This window comes from Chrysemys picta, chromosome 9 (genome assembly GCF_011386835.1).
Source record: "Chrysemys picta bellii isolate R12L10 chromosome 9, ASM1138683v2, whole genome shotgun sequence".
NCBI classification, from domain to species: domain Eukaryota; kingdom Metazoa; phylum Chordata; order Testudines; family Emydidae; genus Chrysemys; species Chrysemys picta.
This window is the reverse complement of record NC_088799.1, coordinates 53,793,537-53,814,985: the sequence shown is the minus strand read 5'-3', so window position 1 is coordinate 53,814,985 and position 21,449 is coordinate 53,793,537. Positions and strand designations below refer to the sequence as shown.

The following is a 21,449-nucleotide window of genomic DNA, read 5'->3' as shown; positions in this document are numbered from 1 at the left end:
ATGACAGAGGAGGGATAAGGGGTAGAAATTAACAACAGAGCCTACACAGCTATGCAGTGGGGGAGCAGTGGAAAAGTTTGTCCCAGGAATCCTCCATAGTGAGGACAATATGTTTCACAAAGTGCAGCAGTCAACAGATACAGCAGATAGCAAAACAAGAGCGTGGAGGGAGACAGTTAATGACAAATTCAGACTGGATAGCCTGGAAAGGAGACAGGAGCAGGAGTGGATGATAAAGCTACTGGAGGACCAGACAGAGATGCTCAAGTCCCTTATAGCGCTGCAGTCTGAGCACATCTGTACACGACTCCCCCTGCAGCCAATACAGAACGCCATTCCATGCCCTCCCCAAATTCCCTCAAACACATTGCCCGCATGTACCCCTTGCACTCCCTCCCTAGAGACTGGTTTCATGATGAAAGCTGGAGTTACAGCTGTGAGTGCCTTAACTGAGAGACTGTTCCTCACTGGTATGTCCTGTTTGCAAACAAATAAAAAAAAGGCATTTTATCCTTTTAATTAAAAGTATAGTCTTTGAAACAAAGTGAGTCTGTGCGTCATGCACACAGTATCTGCTGCTAAAATTCATAACAGTGGCTATAGGCAGGAACATTAGCTCACTACAATTAAAGCTCAGGAAGAAAGCATTAAGGGGGTCATTCAAGGCAGCAAGTAAACATTGCCTGGCCAAATGCATCACAAAGACACATTACTGGGGCTGTGTTCCCTGTAAGCTGCACGCTTGGGCAGCTGTACAGGAGAGATTTAAGTGGCACCCAGCTGATAGAGCACATACAGCCAGCAGCATGTGTTCAGGTGCCCTTTCCCCCACGCTGCTCCATCCTGCAGCTGCTCCTGGGACCCTCCTGCTGGCTGTGCAGAGTGGGGAGGAGAATGCTGATGTTAGGGTGTCCCCCTCCCCTGTACCCCATCTCCACAGAGCAGGGCAGAGGGGACAGCCTGGCTCAGGAGGACTTGGAGCTACTGCGGTCTGAGCGCGTGCCTTTCTTAAAAAGACAGTGCACTTTTTCTGAGATTTCCCCAGCAGCCAGCTCAGTCTCTCTCTCCCCCTCCCCACACACACACACTCTCTCTCTCTCCCACCCCATGTATCCCATCTTCACAGAGTGGGGGGGAAGGGAGAGAGACAACAGGTCTCAGGACCGAGCAGGAGAGCTTTCAGTAAGCATTTTAGAGAGACAGTGCACTGCTTTTCCCACCAGCCAACACACACACAGTCTCTCTTACACACAAGTCTCTTTCACACTCGCCTCCCAACACATACTTGCATTATTGTTGTTACTTCTTGCTACTTCGTGCAATGCACATATATTCTCTGTAATTTTATTCTTTCAAAGTGTTATTTTAGTGTTTTGACTGGTCTATGCATTTCATAATTTTTATTTCTCTTACACTTAAAATTTAATTCTTTGAGTAGTGAGTTCTAAAATGCCTAACCTGGCTGGAGTAATTATCCCTATGGTAACTTAAAAAAATTATATATATCTCATATCTAGGTTTTGTGTTTATATTGGTGGCGCACATAGGCACATACCTCGGTGCACATAAAATGTATTCTGCACATGGATGGAAAAAATTAGAAGGAACATTGCTGGGGGTCATTGTCAAAATGCTCCTTCAAAGCCTCCCTGATTTGAATAGCTCCCTGCTGAGTCCCTCTAATTGCCCTGGTATCTGGCTGCTCAAAATCAGCAAGCAGATGATCCACCTTAGCGCTCCACCCCTAGGGAAGCTTTTCCCCCTTCGCTCTGCAAATATTATGCAGAGCACAGCAGGCTGCTAAAACCATCGGAATATTATCCTCACTGAGGTTTAATCTGCCAAAAAGGCAGCACCAATGACTTTTTAATCTGCCAAAGGCACATTCAATGGTCATTCAGCACCAGCTGAGCCTGTTGTTGAAGCACTTCTTGCTGTTGTCTAGATTCCCAGTGTAAGGCTTCGTGAGCCAGGGGAGCAAGTGGTAGGTGAGGTCTCCCAGAATCACTATGGCATTTCCACATCCCCCATTGGAATCTCTGGTCTCGAAAGAAAGTCTCAGCATGAGCTTTCTATACAGTCTAGCGTTCCTAAAGATTCATGCATCATGACTCTTCCCTGACCAACCCACACTGATGTCAGTGAAACACCCCAGTGATCCACCAGCGCCTGCAAAACCATAGAGAAGTAGCTCTTATGATCGATGGCACCGCAAGATGGTCTGGGGGCAAAATTGGGATATGCGTGCCATCTATTGCCCCGCTACAGTTAGGGAATCCCATTGCTGCAAAGCTATCAAGTATTTCCTGCACATTACTCAAAGTCACTGTCCTTCATAGCAGGAAGTGACTAATGGCCCTACACACTTCCACAACCCCTACGGTGGACTTTCCAACTCCAAACTGATTTGCAACTGATTGGTAGCGGTCTGGAATTGCCAGCTTCCACACAGCGATAGTCACTCGCTTTTCCATTGTGAGGGCAGCCCTCATTCTGGTGTCCTTGCGCTGCACTGCTGGAGCAAGCGGCGCACACAGTTCCAGGAAGGTGGCTTAACATATCCAAAACGTCTGCAGCCACCGCTCGTCATCTTATACCTGCATCACGATCTGATCCCACCCCTCAGTGCTCATTTCCTGAGCCCAAAACTGACAGTCCACTGTGTGCAGCTACTCTGTGAATGCCAGCAGCAATTTTGAATTATTTCTTTCCATTGCCCACAGCAGGGCAGGCACCACAGATTCATTTTGTTCCACAGCTCATGAAACACTGCAGGACCAGCTGCGTTGTGTTCATAATGCTGATCACCAGATTGGTCAGCAGTTCAGGATCCATGCTTTCAGGCAGAGATGGCGGGCACACAGTTTACAGGGGCTGTTCAAAAACAGCACAAAACAAGGTCGGAAGCCCATGGAATGATGGGACAAAAAGAACTGCATCATGGGACAGTGAGCATGCCCCCATGATGTACTGCAATCTGTTCCCAGATCTCCCAGTGGCAGAAGGTGGTGAGTTGCGCATTGGGATAGCTACCCACTATGCAATGCTCTCTTTGTTGATGCAAGGGCACAGACTGTGGACACTGCTGACGCAAGGAGTTGTGTGGATGTGCACAACCGATGTAATTAAAGCAGCTTAAGTCGATTAAACACTGTAGCATAGATATGGCCCGAGTTACACAAGCAATACAGCCCTCATTTACCAGACTGAGATTGTTAAAATTTGTTCTTATGAATAGCTGAACCTTTCCAGAAAAATGCACCCTCCAGGAGAGACTAGACTTGGAAAATTCCAGGCCAAAACGTAAGTTACAAGAAGTTATAGGCTACTGGAAATGAGATCTCAGAATAATGCATAGGCAACTTTAATTACCAGTTTCATTCCCACTACAGTTGAGCCCAGAACTACTACATTGTGAGGAAAGAGGTTATTTCATTTTATGTTTTATTTTAAAACCTGTAAGCTTGGCTTTTATACCTCTCAGAAAGAGGAACTGACCCTGCACTCACGTAACTACTTTTTGGTATTTTAAAATTAGAAGTTACATTGCAATAATCTAGTGTTCCAGGTCAGAAGGTAGTTTAAATTGGCTGTAAAGTCTACAGAACAAGTTAAGCTTGTTTAGAAAAAACTCCTACAGTGACAATGAATTCATCCATCTCTTCACAGTAATACTGTTGCAGACCGTATATTTCTTTGTCAATGCCCTTCCTCTCTCCATCATGAAATCCAACAATGGCTCACTGAAAAACTACAGTATGTTCCATTGTTTCCTTTCAGCTCAGAAAGAACATTATATTTTAGGGGTAAGGCTCCCAAAGGATGATTGACTTCCATTCAAGTATATACGGAAATCCAAATCTTATCTTGTGAAACAGTTCCAGCATCCGTATTGTGTATTCTTATCAATATTATTTCCTTGTTTTCTATAAGTCAGCCTGTTTCTGCGGGAAAACAAAATTATATAAATGCAACGCATTCAGGACAAACAATAGGAGCACAAAGCCAAATCCTGCTCTGAGTTACACCAACGATAATGTAGAGGAACCACATGAGAGTCAATGTAATTATTCTGGATTTACACCAGTTGCAGCTCAAAAGAATCTGGTCCACTACTTCCAAAGTTTCTTTGGAAGAATGACTCATGGCGAAAAGGATAAATGGATAGAAATAATGCAACTGTCCTGTTGCAGTTATTATAATTCATTTTAAAAACTATTTTTTCATTAGTTATACTGGCCAAGACATTACAAAATGGTGATATAATTGGGGTCGTAAGTCCATATTTAGGAACCAAAATAAGTAGCCTGATTTTCAAGAATTCCAAGCACCCAGAAGCTCCCACAGCCATCCAGCTTTGAATGTCCCCTGACATTCATGTAATAAGGAATGATTTTGATAGTGTCTATTTGTGCCCCTGGAAGATCTAGAATTATATATAGTGAAGTTCTACAATTGTCTTGCATCAGTTGTGCTGTACTTTGGATAGAACTTACAACAGCACACACAGAACTCTTCAGCACCTACTTCCTTTGGCATAGGGTATTCTGTCCTTATAACATTTGGCAGAATGCAGCCCAGCACCTGTAGTGCTAACATTGTGGGAAATCTTTGCACTTAGGCTAAACTATGGTGACTCCTTATAGTGGTCTTAACTTCCTCTACTTGGACCATAGGGTAATTCGGTGATTGAATCCATGACAAATCTCTTGTATCAAAGCCTCTGTTTATGGGCAGTGCTATTAAGAGGCCACATTCTCCAAGATTATGACACTGAATTCATGTGTCAAGTTGCCAGTTTGAGTTTAAGGGCTTGTCTACACTGGCACTTTACAGCGCTGCAACTTTCTCGCTCAGGGGTGTGAAAAAACACTCCCGAGTGCTGCAAGTTTCAGTGCTGTAACATGCCAGTATAGACAGTGCCCCAGCACTGGTAGTTGCGCCCCTCGTGGAGATTTTTTTTTAGAATGCTGCCGTGGCCCTTAATGTTGCCAATAAAGACGTGCCCTAAGCCAAACACTCCAGGGTTCCCAAAAAGTAACAGAGCCACAAGTCTTGACACCTTGAAGAATTTAAAGAGCTACTCTAATCACCTTTTGAGATGTTAATTTGTTAAAGCTGCTTGCCTCTAAATGTTGATAGATATGTGCCAGCACCCAACACTCCACACCATTACTGCAACTCAATGCTTTAGAGTTTGTATGTGGCATGATCACTACTTCTAGGATCAAAGCACCCAACATCCCGTTTCATGAGACTGCTCTGTGCCAATATTCCACAATAGTTCAATGTCTCAACAACCAAGAATTGAGTAATAGCAGAGATCAAGACCAAGATTGTCGAGCGACCTATAATTCTGGATGTCCAACTTGAGACACCTTAAAGGGTCTGTTTTACCGAAAGTGCCGAGGAACCTCTTAAAAAAACTTCAGACAAGATGGACACAAATAACGGAAGACATCCAAGATCACTAATTGCTTTTGAAAATCTTAGCCCAATGTCTCGTGTCAAGCTGTTGAGCATCAAAGATATCATGTGGAGCAGCATAAGAACAACCTGCTACTTCCAGCTATAGAACCAGGCTGATCACCTAGCTCTTGATATGTTTGTATTGATACCTAGCACGATGGACCAGGAGCACATAGCTAGCGGCTCAAACGGGGGGTCCGTGAGGCGGGCCAGCACCAGGTTGAGGTGCCACTGTGGGATGGGGGAAACTGACGTACAGGAAGAGACGATCCAATCCCTTAAAGAATCGGACAGTCATAGCATGGGAGAATACCGTGTGGCCCTGCACTGGTGGGTGGAAGGCCGATATGGCCGCCAAGTGCACATTGACGGAGGAGGGCACCAGGCCCTGGGGTCTAAGGTGAAGGAGATAGTCCAAAATAAGCTGGATTGGGGGCAGCCATGGGGGAAACACCCCACTCTTCCGCTCATCGGAACCAAGACCACTTTGCGAAGTAGGCTCAGCACATGGAGGTTCGCCTGCTTTCCAAGAGGAAGCGCTGAACCCCTTCCAAGCACGTCCTCTCCTTCCGGCCTAACCATTGAGCAACCACGCTGGGTTGGGGTGGAGGAAGCGGCCCTGGTCCTGGGAGAGCAGGTTTGGGCGGGACGGCAACAGCCACGGTCGTGAAGGTACCATACCAATGCTGCCTGGGCCATGCCGGGGCAATTAGTAGGACCCGGGCCCTGTCAGTCTCTCTTTTCCAGGACCTTGCCTATCAGTGCGAACGGTGGGAAGGCATAGAGAAACCGTCCCGACCAGGAAAGGAGGAAGGCATTGGAGATAGCACCCCATCCCAGCTCCCCCGGAGCAGAACCGGAGACAGTGATGGTTCTACCGGGTCGCAAACAGGTCCGCCTGGGGAGTTCCCTCCTCTTGGAAAAGTCTGTACACCACCTCTGGGTGAAGGGACCACTCGTGCGGAGAGGAGAAGTCCCCGCTCAAGTGATCTGCCTGCGAGTTCCAGATGCCTGGTAGGTGGTAGGCCTGTAGGCAAATGTCATGGGCTATACAGAAGTCCCACAGCCTGAGGGCTTCCTGGCAGAGGCTCGGGCCCTGCCTTGCATGTTGATGTAAAATATTGAGGCCATGTTGTCTGTGAGAACCCTGACCACCCAGCCCTCCAGGTGCGAGCGGAAGGCCATGCATGCCTGGACGTTTATGTGGGGGCCAGGTCCTGCGCAGACCACAGACCTTGGGTATGAATGTCCCCCACACGGGCTCCCTACCCCAGGTCCAATGCATCAGACACCAGTTCCATCGATAGGGGCCTGCCTCTGAATAGGACCCCGTGGAGCATGTTCCCCAGGGAGGACCACCATCATAGGGAGGCGATCACGTGTTTGGGCATAGTGAGGACTTTGTCCATCCTGTCTCTGGCCTGGGAGAACGCCGAGGCCAACCAGAGCTGGAGGGGCCTCATCCTGAGTCTGGCGTGGCGGAACACATATGTGCACACCGACATGTGACCGAAGAGCTGGAGGCATGCTCTGGCTGTTGTCTGGAAACCTTGTGACCGTGTCGATGAGCCCTTTCAGGGCCTCGAACCTGTCGGAGGGAGGGAGGCAGTGGCTGACGTGCCGTCCACGACCGCCCCGATAAACTCTATGCATTGTACTGGGACTAACGTGGGCTTGGTGTCGTTTACCAACATGCCCAAAGTGGCGCACATGGACAGAAGGAGCGCCACGTGATCCCACACCTGCGACCAGGAGCTGCCCTTGACCAGTCAGTCATCCAGATAGGGGAAGATCTGGATCCCACGGTGCCTGATGTAGGCAGCCACCACCGACACTTTGTAAAAAACGAGAGGACTGTAAATTGGTAGTGCTCCTGCCCAACTCTGAAATGGAGAAAGCGTCTGTGCCCCTCGAATATATGCATGTGGAAGTACACTGCCTGCAGATCGAGGGCGGTGTACCAGTCCCCGGGATCCAGGGAGGGAATGATGGAGGCCAGGGAGACCATGCAGAACTTGAGCTTGACCGTGTACTGGTTCAGGCCTCGCAGGTTCAGGATGGGCGCAAGCCCCCCTTTGGCCTTCGGGATAAGGAAATAGCGGGAGTAGTACCCCTTGCGTTTGAACTCCACTGGCACCACTTCCACCGCTCCTAGGCCAAGGTGCCACCCCACCTCCTGCTCGATCAGAGCCTCGTGACAGGGGTCCCCCAGGAGGAATGGGGGTGGAGGGTGGTCGGGTGGGGTGGAGGTAAACTGGAGGGTGTAACCCCAGGAGATGGTGTTGAGGCCCCATTGGTCTGAGGTCAGCTCCGGGAGGAAAGCTCACAACCGGTTGTAGAAGGGAAGCTTTATTGTGAGTGGATCCCTGATGAGAACTGTCAGGGTGCCCCCGGGCGTCCCGTCAAAAGTGCCGTTTCCCTGCCTGTTTGCCCTTGGAGGACCCCCCAGGCTGGGGGGCAGACCGAGATTGCCTCTGCGGGCATTTTATAGTCCCACGACTTTTTATAAGCAGGACTGTATTTAGAGTGGGCAGCCTGGGCGGGAGCCTGCTGCGGCTTAAACATAGAGGCCCAGAGCCTGAAGCATCATGTGGAAATCTTTCAGGCCATGCAGTTTTATATCCATTTGTTCTGCAAACAGAGCTTTGCCGTCAAACAGGAGGTCCTGCAAGGAGGTCTGCACCTCACTGGACAGCCCAAAGAGCAGGAGCCACGATGCCCTTCTCATGGACACCATAGAGGCCATGGACTGAGCGGCCGTGTCTGCTGCATCCAATGCTGCCTGCGGGGTTGCCCTGGCAGCCGCTGTACCCTCCTCCACCAGGGCTTTGAACTCCTTCCTGTCACATTCCTGGAGGGGGTCCTCGAATTTGGGCAAAGAGCCCCACAGTTTGAACTCATACCTGCCCAGGAGAGCCTGATGGTTTGCCACCCATAACTGGAAGCTTGAGGACAAATAACTTTTCCTTCCAAATGAGTCCAGCCTCCTTGAATCTTTATTTTTCGGAGTAGGGGCTGGTTGGCACTGCCGCTCCCTGTGGTTGACCGATTCGACCACCAGGGAGTTAGGGGCAGAGTGGGTGTATAGGTATTCATGCCCTGTGGCAGGCACAAAATACTTGCATTCCGCTCTTTTAGAGATGGGGGCCAATGAGGCCAGGGTTTGCCACAGGGCATTTGACATTTTAGCCACCCCTTCGTGGAGAGGCAAGACCACCCTGCCCAGTAGAGGCGGACAGTATGTTAAACAGGGAGTCCGAGAGCTCCTTTACTTCCTCTGCCTGGAGGTTGAGGCTTGATGCCACCTTTTTAAATAGTTCTTGGTGGGCCTTAGAGTCCTCCTGAGGGACGGAAGGAGGAGGGGCCGCAATCGCCTCATCAGGTGAGGGGGAGGAGGCCGGCGCAGTACTCTGTGTGTCCACCGGGGGATCCATCACCTGGTCGGTCTCCGGGCATGGTGCCGAGGATGTACGACCTATCGACTCCTTCCTCGGAGGTCTGGAGGCCGACGGCCCTTCTGAGGCTCTGGCCACCAAGCAAACACCCACTGGGGCCAGTCACGGGGCCCGGTGCCACTGCACCTGCTGTGGCACCGGGTGAGCGGGCTGTTCGGTCTGGCTGGCCTGACCCATCGATGGATGGGTATGAAGGGAGGCTGGGCTGATGTATGACCTGGACCGGGAGGAGCGGTGCCGACCTCGATGTGGAGGACCAGTACCGTAGGTAACAGCTGCTCAGCGATCAGCTCCGACGGGCGATGGTGACTCGCCGGTGATCGACTCCCGGGGCTGCGGGAGCAGTGCCTTGGCGGGGTTCTGGAGCGGGACGACGAACGGGAACGGCGCTGACATTTGTGTTGCAACCGGCTACGATAGCCCCTCTGAGACAAGGACCTTCAGTGTCGTCTGCCTCGGTCCCATCGGTGTTCACTCCTTGAGGTGGAGCGGTGTCTGGAGTCTCGGACAGACGGAACCCAGCCAGACAACCTGGTGGGAGTCGACGGGGACCCAGGTGGACTACGCACGGAATGGTTGCTGAGTGGCGAACAACATCAGGAATGTTCCCTCAACCGAGACCAGTACTGAGTCGGTGGCCACTGCCAAAATCCCAATGGCGGCTTGCCTCTGGAGCAAAAGGCCAACATTGGCAGTGCTCCTGGTACCAGCATTGACATAACGTCCCGGGGCGCCTGCAGGGCCTCTAGCATGGAGGACATCTAGGGAAGCCTGCTCCGACTGGGCTGGGCTACTCCGCTCAACTTGAGTAGGAGGCCTAGAGGCCGATGGGGATTGAGGACTGCCCAACACGTGTCTAGTCTCTGCCCCAGATTTACTCCGGTGCCGCGGCGGCGAAGGCCTCTTAGCCTTCTTGGCGTGCCCCGTGGACGGGACGTGGTGCCGACTAGTAGTTGGCACCAGGAGGTCGCCGTGCACCGACATCACGGTGCCAACTTGGAACAGCACGCCAGAATCGGGATCAACACTGACTCCATAAGGATAGCCCGGAGCCTAATGTCTCTCTCTCTCGGTCCGAGGCTTAAACGACTTGCAAATCTTACAGCGAGAGCAGAGATGAGTTTCACCCAAACAGCGTAGACAGTCCGCGTGCAGATCACTCACTGGCATCAGGTGCCTACAAATGTCGCATGACTTAAAACCCGGGGCGCGGGGCATACCCTGGCCCAGGTGCACTATCTAAACTAAACTAAACCAAACCTAATTGAGTACTAACTACAGGTCACATACACTGAATGAACAAGAGTTCTGGGGACAAGCTATAGCAAAGCTGGAGCAGAGCAGTTCCGAAGCACCTTCACTGGCAGCAAGAAGGAACTGAGGGTGGGGGGGACTGCGCAGTGCCCCTTATACCGTGCCATGGAGGTGCCAGTCCAGGGGTCGCTAGGGGTGCTCCCCTACGGGTACTGCTAGGGGAAAAACTTCCCACACTGGCGCACGTGGCGAGCACACGCACCTATTCTGGAATACACATGAGCAATCTCTCGAAGAACCTTTGACATTTCTCAGCGTGGAGAGCTGACAGAGCTGCTGAAGATGCTGTGGGAGAACTCTGAGGGAATCACAGAACCATCAATGTGGAATTGGTAGGCAGGCAGAGCCGGCTGCTGCTGCGGGGAGATGGGGGTGGGGGGAGGGGAGAGACTGTGCTGAGCATGGACTGATATGGGCGGGGGTTCCCCGTCCCCCAGGCTTGGTTGCTCAGGCTGCTGTCTGAACTTAGAGACAGCATGCCAACACACTTCCCAACACACAGTTTCTGTCTCTTCCCCCTCCCCCCCACACTCCCTATCACACACAGTCTCTCCCCCCCCCCCCCCTACACTTTAGCTGAAAAGCGGCTGGCAATCTAGTAAGATGCCCATGGAATGATAGAATTGAGAAACCTGCATCATGTGATACTGGACCTGTGCCATGAGGCAGGGCCGTCCTTAGGCATATGCAGCTGTATAGGGCACCTGAAAAATTGGGGCACCACTGAGTCTTCGTGTCCATCCTCCCACCTCTTCCTATCCCTGTTCTGACCCTTCCTGCAGGCTCCCACCACAGTTGGCTGCTGCAGCCTGGTGAGTCTTCCTTCTGAGGAAATTTAATAAGCCTTCCAGCCTGCCAGACCTATTAGCATAACACTGAAACTGTTAAAGAACCATTCAAGTGGTAATGAAGCCATTTAACAGGCATTTGCCAATATACTGTCAATTATTTTCTCAGAACAGGTTAGTCTACTACAGGACCTTAGTTTAAAATTTGCTTTAAAAATACTTCATTAGTGAGTTGGTGAAGATTATAAAATCACATCTCTAAAAAATCCTTGCATAGATTTTTAGATGCACCATCATCTTTAGCCTTAAATGCTCAGATCTTCAGACAGTTTTTTAAATAAATCCTTCAAAAGACCACCCTTATCTAAAACACACATTTTAATTCACTTCACAAAAAAAACTTGTTTCCAAAGTCTTCCTGTCCCTTCTGCCCATCCCTTTCTCCCTTCCCGTGCCCCACCCCCAAGTTTACTGCTTTTAATTATTCACCATCTGGCATGCAGTGGAAAACATGCTTCATTTTCTTTAGAAAGAAATTACAGAAGAGTGTTTTTTCAAATGTAATTTGCTTCATTTGGATGGAAGGGGGTGAGCAGGGTGAGGGAGGGAAGAGAGAGGGAGACAGTGGGGAGAGGGCAGGGCCTGGGCAGAGTGGGGTGGGGTCTGGGGCGGAGCAGGAGTGGAGTATGGGTGGGGCCACAGGCAGAAGAGGTGGGCTGGGGAGCTAGCCTCCCCAAGTGGAAGTTTCACCCACTGCCCATGACAGCAGGTAAGAGCGGGTCGGCTCCCGCAAACCCAGCACGGGCCGTATTCACAGAGCCGAATGTGCCAGCACCACGCATTCTGCGTGAGGGGGAGTGTATAGGGGTCTCTGTGGGGAATTGTGACTCTCCACTGCCGTGAGGCGGGCTGGGCATCTCGGTATCCTTTGCTGCCTCATCCCTTCCTGCCCCCGGGGTGCCGTCAGGCATAGGGACACCAGTTTAATAATACTGCGTAGGGCCCCATAAATCTTAAGGACGGCCCTGCCATGAGGCATTGCAAACCCTTTCCAAAAGGCCCTGAGGCAAGTTGCACAGTGTGATAACTACCCACAGTGCACTGCTCTGTCTTCATGCAAGAGCTGCTTCTGTGGATGCGCTGCGTCAACACAAGGAACATAGTGTGGACATGCACTATAGCTTTAATTAAAGCAGCATAATATTTGTTGACAACTCTATAGTATAGACAAGGCTAAGATGAACTGAAGTGTTTTTTAGTAACAAAACTTAAATTTGTATATTTTCTTAATGACTTAACATCTTAGAGAACATCAAATACATTATATCTGAAAAAATTTAAAAATTCCTCATTTGCTTAATGTCTAAGATGAGAGTTCGGGAATCTGTTTCTTCTGAGAAGTTCGAACACCTAATGCAGGCTGGAAGATGCATTCCTTGCCCTACTTCAAGGGTTTAATGATTTGACAGTTTAGGGAACCTGTCTGAACAATTTATGATCTCACACAGAATTCATGAACTATGTATGTATTTTTACCAAGCTGCAAACTCCATTTTCAACATGCAGCCCCTTTGCCTTCTCCATTGTCGGCTTGCCTACATGTTAGACTGAAATTCCAAAGGCTAGTGACAAAGAACTAACAAGAGGTTCATTGCTTAAAGGGCTCTCCCATTGAAAAGAAATAGCTGAGACAGTAAGATAGCTCCTACCCAGAATCCCTGGTTTCTCAAGGGATTGGTCGCCTTGGCAACGAGGTCAACTGGTAGGGTCTCTGGTCACCGTTCAAGGCTGACGAGAGAGTCATCTGACAGAGGAAACTGGAAAGTTATGAAAAGGGATCAATCTGGAGTACTCGGCCATTTTTCTCCAGCTGAGGACAAAGGAGAAGCAACTGAACATGTAGCAGCCTGATGAGGTAGGGGACTCTGCATACCTACCTGAACACAGATGATCCTCCGATGACTTCCAAGGGAAGGGTGAGCTAGTGAGGGGCACTGTGTTTAGGATGTTTGTTGTGTGCTATGTGATCTGTACTATCTTGTGCTTTATCTGTTAAGTAAAAAAGCAATGGTGTTAGAATCTTGTGCTAAATGTCTATGATTTATGCTTTGCACTTACCACAAGTCTCCTGAGAGAGTTAAATGTAACCCAGAAGGTTCACACCTTGGGGTGGAGTTCTGGGAGAGGGGGTGTTTACACTACGGGGTAGCCTGAGGAGTCAGCACTGATCCCAGGGGCCAGGCAGCTGGACAGCAGGTTCCAGCTCCAAGGAGGGGGTGCTAGAAAGTGGATCTGTACTTCAAGAATGTGCTTAGGATGCCCCAAACTGGGGCAAGTGGCTGAGCTCCATTCAGGCTCAAGACTTAAAACACCTGGGGATCAGCATCTAGTTTCCTTCATAGCAGTCTGGTGAGTATATCAGAGGGGGTGTTCAACTGGGACCTGTGAGATGTCATGAACAAATACTGGAGAAACAGGATCCTGGGAAGGTAAGAACACCTTTCAGTTTACTTATTATAATGTAGCTATGTGTACTTTTAAGACTACAAAGATATTGATTTAAGCTCAAACATTTTTGCATTAAAAAAATCTGTAACCTTTAACAAAACTGCACACAAACAAGCTCTTGCCCTCTTACTACTTCATGTGCCACAAGTCTAACTCTTCTTAACATGTTCTTCCCTCTAACAAGCCCTGCATGAATCTGAGAAGAGCCAAGACACTAGACTGCCTTCAACTGGTTTGTGACAGCTGAAATAGATGTAAACGAACACAGGCAGTACTTGTCGAAGCCAAACAGATAAGTTAAGAAGGAAGTCAGAGTTTGTATGTGTGCGAGTTGTCAGCTATCCAACATGGCCTGTTTGCATCATGCTGGAAACCTTTCACTTATAGGTCCTCTGGATGCATCTTGGTTTCTCTGAAGGAGTCTGAAACATCTGGCAGAACACACCATGGTTCCTAAGTTCTACTTGATCAGCAACTATGCTGATGAGATAGACTCCATGTGGAGATGCAGTTAGGTTGGACAATGATCCAGGGCCAATTCCAGCAAATAGGCCGGTCACAAACATCTGAAGCAGATTTGAGAATCCTTGACCAGTATAGATAGGGAAACTAAGATAACAAATTCTCTTCTTGGAGCTTAGCAAGGACTCTTGTTACCAGAAGCACTGGTGGATAGACTTAAGCCTCCATCCACAGTAGACAGACCACTGGAGCAAGCACATGTCTACCTCTGTTCATATGGCATCTAGCACAAAAAGGCCTTGATCTTAACTGAAGCCTCTGGGCACTTTCATTATTTATATCATGGCAGAATAGAACTGTTTTATTGCCCTCCTCTTTACAAACAAGTTAATTTTTAGGGGACCCTAGAATCTGCACACACACAAAAAATTCCAAGTATAGCAGAGAAAATCCTTTAGACTCTTGTCAATACTCTATCATTGTTATTAAAGAGGTGAGGGAATCTATGCTAACTGATATTAAGAAACAGCTTCAGTCGTGAAGCCCAGAACAAATGGGAGGGGGGGAGGGGGAATCCAAGAAAAGTTTCCATTAAGATGAAATTTTAAGTATCCAGAACCCAAGCCATGGCCTATTGTAATGGATACAATAGGTGTTGTTTCTGTGCTGTTAAACAATCTATGTGCATCCCCAGGACTGATTTCAAGCTGGCAGATACTCCAAGTAACAACAGTTAATTTCTGCATCTAAGCTGCAAACCCCTAAAACCACTAAAGCAACTGAAGAAACCTAAGTCACATTACAAAAAGCAGAAAGCAAAGAAGGGGAAGATAACCCAGGAGACCCGCCCTTACTGCTGAATTGACTTGCCAGTCTTTTCTTCCTTCTGACGATATACTTACATGATGCTAATCCAACTCCACTCAACAAAAAGAAGGAGGTGACAAAGTGCCAATCACTTCCTATAGAAGACTATGCTCCTTTCCCACCTCAGTCAGCAAAACTTCCCAAGGAACCATGTTGCAAGTGGGAAAGATAACAGCAACTAGGATGCCTAAGAAAAGAAAACTGACATACTGAAAATACAAACTGTCAATAGAGAAGGTGGGTTTAAATTAAGAAGATTAGAACACTTCTACTAAACTCACTTAGCCTCACAAGTAATCAGGAGTGACCGGTAATGGGAGACAATGATGACCGCCATTGTGGTTTTTCAGATGCAGTATTGACAGAACAGCCTTTCCAACCAAAGCAGCCTGTGCTACTCCGATTGAATATCTTTGAATAGATGCTGACTTGCCCTAAAGTAAGCATGTGTAACAATCTTGAAAACACAAAATATAGCATTTGCAGCCTTTTTGCTTGCTTGACAATACAGAGTGAACTTGAAAAAGGGCAGTCAGGCCAAGATAAAACTACGGGTGAATGATTATCCCTTGAATTAATTCTATGAACTGGGCCATCCACAGATCTGGACTTAGCCTTCATGAAGTGGGATAAATCTTCTTCCAACTGGTATCAGAGAAGCAAAGTGAGGGCTGGAACTCTTTCAGAAGGGTTGCTTGTGAGAAGGAACTGGGTCTGAAAGGGTGAAGCAGAAAGGAGCAGAATCTGGGATAAGGAGAACTGGATTCAGAAAATTCCTTTGTTTGTTGTGGCGACCCACCCCAAACAATTCCTCCCCAACCCCTTTAAAAAAAACAAAAACAAAAAACAAAAAAAATCCAGGAGACCCTATAACTAGCTTAAATTCTATAGCTGGCCTCTGTTATTCCAAGAATAAAACTAGAGAAATTAGAAGTAGTCATAGCGTTGGCTACTCATGTCACACTAAAAGCTGCAACCTCTGAGATCATCTCCAACTGCTGAAGGGACATATCATCTTTACACAATGAACAATATTCCCCAAAATTAACTGAAAAGAGAAATGGATGGTGATAAAGGAGGACAGAGCTATGATTTTACAGTCTTTGTAGAGGGAAAATTAACTCATCACATTTGTGACTCAATAGGTCATAAGTTCTATAGGGAGGGGTCCAAGCCTACCTTTGGGACAGAAAAGCCCTAGTCAACCTCTGAAAAGGTATTAGGTTTAGCATTGATCCATCCAGTTCCTCTCCTGGCTCACCACCCCTAGGCCTATTTCATGAAGGGGCAAAGTGGCTAGGGATTGGAACAGCATCCCTCTCAACCAGATCTGCCTTGGGTTTCTCAAAAAAAGTTTCATGGGTTCTCCCCCCCCCACCACTTTGGTGATGGGGCAAGTGAGATCTCTTATCTAATGGGTGTTTTTTTTTTTAAAAAATCACTTTTATCCATAAATGCCCCTTTTTAAAAGTTCTATTGTCGGTCTCTACTTTTGCATCAGATTATATGTTCATTCTGAAATCTGTTTCTCTATCAAGGTATTTCCTCCACTACCACATGCACACAGATGGTTATTGTTGGATTACTCATGGCTGAACATAAGAATGGCCATAATGGGTCAGACCATGGTCTATCTAGCTCAGTATCTTGTCTTCTGACAGGGGCTTGTGCCAGATGCTTCAGAGGGAATTAACAGAACAGGGTAGCAATCAATTGATCCATCCCATCATCTAGTCCCAGCATCTGGCAGTGAGGCATGGGGACTCCCAGAGCATCCCTAAACAGCCACTGATGGATCTATCCTCCATGAACTTTATCTAGTTCTTTTTTTAACCCAGTTACACTTTTGACCTTCACAACATCCCCTGACAATGAGTTCCACAGCTTTACCACAGCGCTGTGTGAAGTACTTCCTTTTATTTTAAACTTGCTGCCTATTAATTTCATTGGGTGACCTGGGGTTCTAGTGTTATTTGAAGGGGTAAATATCACTTCCTTATTCACTTTCTTCACACCATTCATGATTTTATAGACCTCTATCATATCCCCCCTTGGTCATCACTTTTCCTAGCTAAATGGTCCCTGTCCTTTTAATCTCTCCTCATATGGAAGCTGTTCCATACCTTTTTGCTGCCCTTCTCCATTCCTTTTCCATTTCTAATGTATTTTTTTTGAGATGCGGCGACCAGAATTGGATGCAGTATTCAAGGTGTGGGCATACCATCAATTTATATATAGTGGCATTATGATATTTACTGTCTTATTATCTATCCTTTTCCTAACGGTTCCTAACATGGTTAGTTTTGACTGTAGCTGCACATTGAAAAAAATCACCAGTCATCAAACAAGTCCTGAAGCATTTGTTTGGAAAAAATAAAGATAATCGTCTGACCTGATGAAAATCCATTTATGTTCTACACCTACCAACCTTGTTAATTCCTATTTTATATTCAAAGGGAAGAAATGCACAGACTGGAAGGTTTGGCTAGAGAAGTTTAAAATTTAAAAAAGAAAAAAGAAAAAAAGAATCAGCCTCTACAAATAGTAATATGAAAAATACAGTAACAGGCTACAGGAAAACTGTTTGCTTAAATTTTAAAATCTTGTTGGCCATCAGTCAAAAATTAATCCAGGAAAGGTTTAAATTTGCTAACTAAGCCAAGATGGAAAAGGAAACCTTTTCACTGAAGCTCCCATTTGCAAAATGGAAAATGACAAACTATAAAAACACCAGTTAACTCAATCAAAATGATGTAAGAAGGGCATAATTAAAGTAACAACGGCACAAAAGGTCAAACACACAAACCGTTACAACATAATACTTAATTTGTCTCATTATGCTGAGTATTTTACCAAAAAGAGCAATGATAACTAAGTTGTGGAGGGAAGGTCTGGATGAGTTTTTTTTTTGTTTAAGATACTGACATCCTAGAGTACGGTTAGGTTACATCTACATCGGGGTAGGCAACCTATGGCACGCATGCCAAAGGCGACATGCGAGCTGATTTTCAGTGGCACTCACACTGCCCGGGTCCTGGCTACCCGTCCAGGGGGCTCTGCATTTTAATTTAATTTTAAATGAAGCTTCTTAAATATTTTAAAAACCTTATTTACGTAACATACAACAATAATTTAGTTATATATTATAGGCTTATAGAAAGAGACCTTCTAAAAACGTTAAAATGTATGACTGGCACATGGAACCCTGAATCAGAGTGAATAAATGAAGACTTGGCACACCACTTCTGAAAGGCTGCCAACCCCTGGTCTACATGGTAAGCAACGGCCACTGCCAGTGTGTGATTTCTAAAGTGCACTAATTGATTTACTGCTGGTGAACATTAAGAGTTCCTGTAGCGAAGCAGACTCACCGGTGCAGCACCTCCTGCTAGTCGTCTTGGGAATTAGCTCTTGTCCAGCCCAGAGCGCCCTCTGCAGGCTGGTGTCTCGCCTGCCTTAGGGCCTCTGTGTCCCTCTTGGACCGCGGTGTCCCTTTTCCTCAGGGTTCTGCACCCAGCAGAACCCCCTTAACTCTGGGTCTCCCCTCCCAGGGGAACCCCCAACCCTCTAAACCCACCTTGCCTCAGTGGCTACTGCCAGTCATCTAGCCCCCACTCACTGGGGCAGACTGCAGTCTGTAACAGCCATTCATTGGCAAGAGGTTAGGACCTGCTGCCTTTGCCTATTCCCTGTATCTCTGCAGCCCAGGACCTCTGTAGGCCTTCAACAAGGCCTGCTGCCTGGGGTTTTACCAGGTTGGAGCTCCACAGCTCCCTTGCCCTATTCCCCAGCACTGCTTCAGTTCAGGTACCTTCCTCTCAGGCAGCTAGCCCTTCTCCCTCCATGGCTGGAGAGAGACTCCTGGCTCCAAAGCCCTTTTATCAGGGCCAGCTGGGCCCCAATTGGATCTGGCCCCAGCTGTGGCTGCTTCCCCAATCAGCCTAGCTTGGCTACTTTTAAGCCCTGTTCTCCAAGAGTGGGGCAGGCGCCCCACTACAGTTCCCTAGTGCAATTTAATGTCTTGTATTAATGTGTTTGGAAGGTACTGTCTTAAAATGCACTAGGGAACTCGTAGCCTGCACCAGAAGGGTCTACATGGACCAATTGGTGTGTGATACATTGTGCACTTTAGAAATCATACCTCCATAGTGCAGCTCCATTGTTGCACTGTGGAAACATGACCTTCATATAACTTTAGTATGTACTTAGGCACAACATGAAAGCGGAGGAAGATCTATCCATCAGCATCTAAAGACCCCTTAAAGTACGCTTCTACAAAAACCTATTAACCTTACAACAAAAGGGAAAATGGGTTAAACAAGTTTGCATGATTTTAAAATGAGACCATCTAATGCTTTGTATATCTGAACCACTGTCTAATTTAGAATGGAAGCATCTTGGGCAGCAGCCATCTCTTCTTCCTCTACGTTTAGTACAGACGCCTGTATACTCATGTTACTTAATAAATAAAAAAATTTGAGTATTACGGCGTGTATAATTACCCATTCTTTCTAAAACGGAGTTTATATAGGGGGTACAAAACAGGTTAAAGAGCTCATATTTCAATTATTTTTCTGTAGTATCAACATCTGAAAAACAAATTTTAACTGACATTTCTAACTAGCATAGGACTAAAGCCCTGGAAAACAAGGAGATTAAGGGTGCAGTAACTGGCACCTCCGGTGGAGGGTACATCCAATCTTTCTTGCACAGTAGATTTCTATTCCTGACGGCAGCATTACCAAGCTTATGCTTTTATGGAGAAGGCAGCCATTGGGAAGAGAGTGTACATATAACTATGTACTTTACTTACCATTTTAAAAGGCAGATTTGATGCAGTGAACATGCCATAGTCTACTTGAACAACATGAGGGAGAAACACTACAATAAAACCTACCTTTGACTGTTTTGACAAAAACTTGTTTCTCTTTACTGGGGTCTTTTTCCTCTATTAAAATTCCATGGAAAATGCGTCCAAAGGTGCCTATGGAAAGACCACGCAAAATTATTGTATTGTATAGTTAATATATTACAAGATTAGAAAAACCTTTTAAACACACTTTGATGGGTTATTATAAATTATGTTCTTGTAGTATGCAGCAGAAAGTCTGGATGCTTTTGCAGTGAGATTTGGAAGGCAAAAATATATTTAAGACAGACTTTGAATACCTCATTAAAACAAAACTGTCAATCCATGCCCACATAAGCTACCAGTCTCAGAATTGTGTAGAAGACACCCCCACATCCCCTATGAGGGGCACTAGGACTTTTATGTTATGATTCCCCCTCCATCCCCCCCAAAAAAATAGTCATGTGACCTTTGGGACAAAGTATAGGGATCAACCAAGAGAGAGTGAAACAGTACAGTAGCTGCAGATAGCATTTAAAGCAAGGACAACATATTCACAGCAGACTGCTTTCTGAAGTTTGCATTGTGAACATTCTCTCTTGTGCTGACTGTTTGCTCCAATACCCCCCAACACACATCCCCCTTCGTCTTTTATCTAGCTAATCTCCAATTCCACTTAACATAACCCCACTGAAAGGATTTAAACAAAATTCACAGAACAGGACTTTTGTCACCATTGCATTGTTCACTCTACTTGTGTTATTCCTTTCCCTACCCTTTGTCTCATCTATTTAGGCCTGGTCTACACTACCAAGTTAGGTTGACATAAGACGCATTAGGTTGATTTAATAATGTGTGTGTCTACACTACCAAGTCCCTTCCGCCGACCTAAGTGGCCTGTAAAGTACACTTCTGTACTTCATCTCCGCAAGAGGCGTAGCATTTGATTCGTCGTCCACGGATCGACATGGGGATAGTGTAGACATTGCGTTGTACAATTCAAATGAATTGACCTCCAGGTGGTGTCCCACAGTGCTCTGCTGTGACTGCTCTGGAGAGCGCTTTCAACGCCACTACACGACAGCAAGGTACACAGAAAACAGCCGCTCCCCTGTTAAAGCCCCGGGAACTTTTGAATTTCCATTTCCTGTTTGATCAGTTTGGAGAGCTTGCCAGCACAGCTGATCATGGAGACTCAAGGCTGCAAATCTGCTCCAGCATGGAGTACACAGGAGGTGCTGGATCTTATTGCTGTGTGGTGAGAAGAGTCTGTGCAGGCAGAGCTCCGATCCAGCAGAAGAAGTGCTGACATCTGTGCCAAAATCGCATGGAGCATGAGGGAGAAAGGCTACACCAGGGACACAGAGCAGTGCCACGTGAAAATAAGAGAGCTTTGGCAAGCATATCAGAAGACAAAGGAGGTGAACAGTCGTTCTGGTTCTGCACCACAGACATGTCGCTTCTATGAGAAGCTGCATGCGATCCTCGGTGGTGACCCCACCATTACCCCAAAATACTCCGTGGGTACCTCCTAGGAGCCCCAGGTGACCTCGAGCAACAACGAGGAGAACATTGACGACAAGGAAGAGGAGGAGAGGATCCACTCCCTAATAGCCAAGAACTGTTTTTAACCCTGGAGCCCATCCCCTCACAGGATGAATTGTCGGCGGAGGGTGATGCCAGGGAAGGCACCTTTGGAGAGTACACATTTCCAATCACACTGTAGGGGTTACAAAC

The 21,449-nt window shown here is 47.1% G+C and overlaps 1 protein-coding gene across 9 annotated transcripts in view; it reads right to left on the bottom strand.

The window, feature by feature from the left end:
- RYK (receptor like tyrosine kinase) overlaps positions 1–21,449 on the bottom strand; it is a 146,784-nt gene that overhangs the window by 27,277 nt on the left and 98,058 nt on the right. For 7 of the 9 annotated variants that reach the window (XM_042853419.2, XM_042853418.2, XM_042853415.2 and 4 more), the window contains one exon: positions 19,761–19,847. The exons of the other annotated variants lie outside the window; for them this stretch is intronic. In XM_042853419.2, the coding sequence (XP_042709353.1) occupies positions 19,761–19,847 (87 nt within the window). The remainder of the gene's footprint in view (positions 1–19,760; positions 19,848–21,449) is intronic. 9 annotated transcript variants of the gene reach the window in all.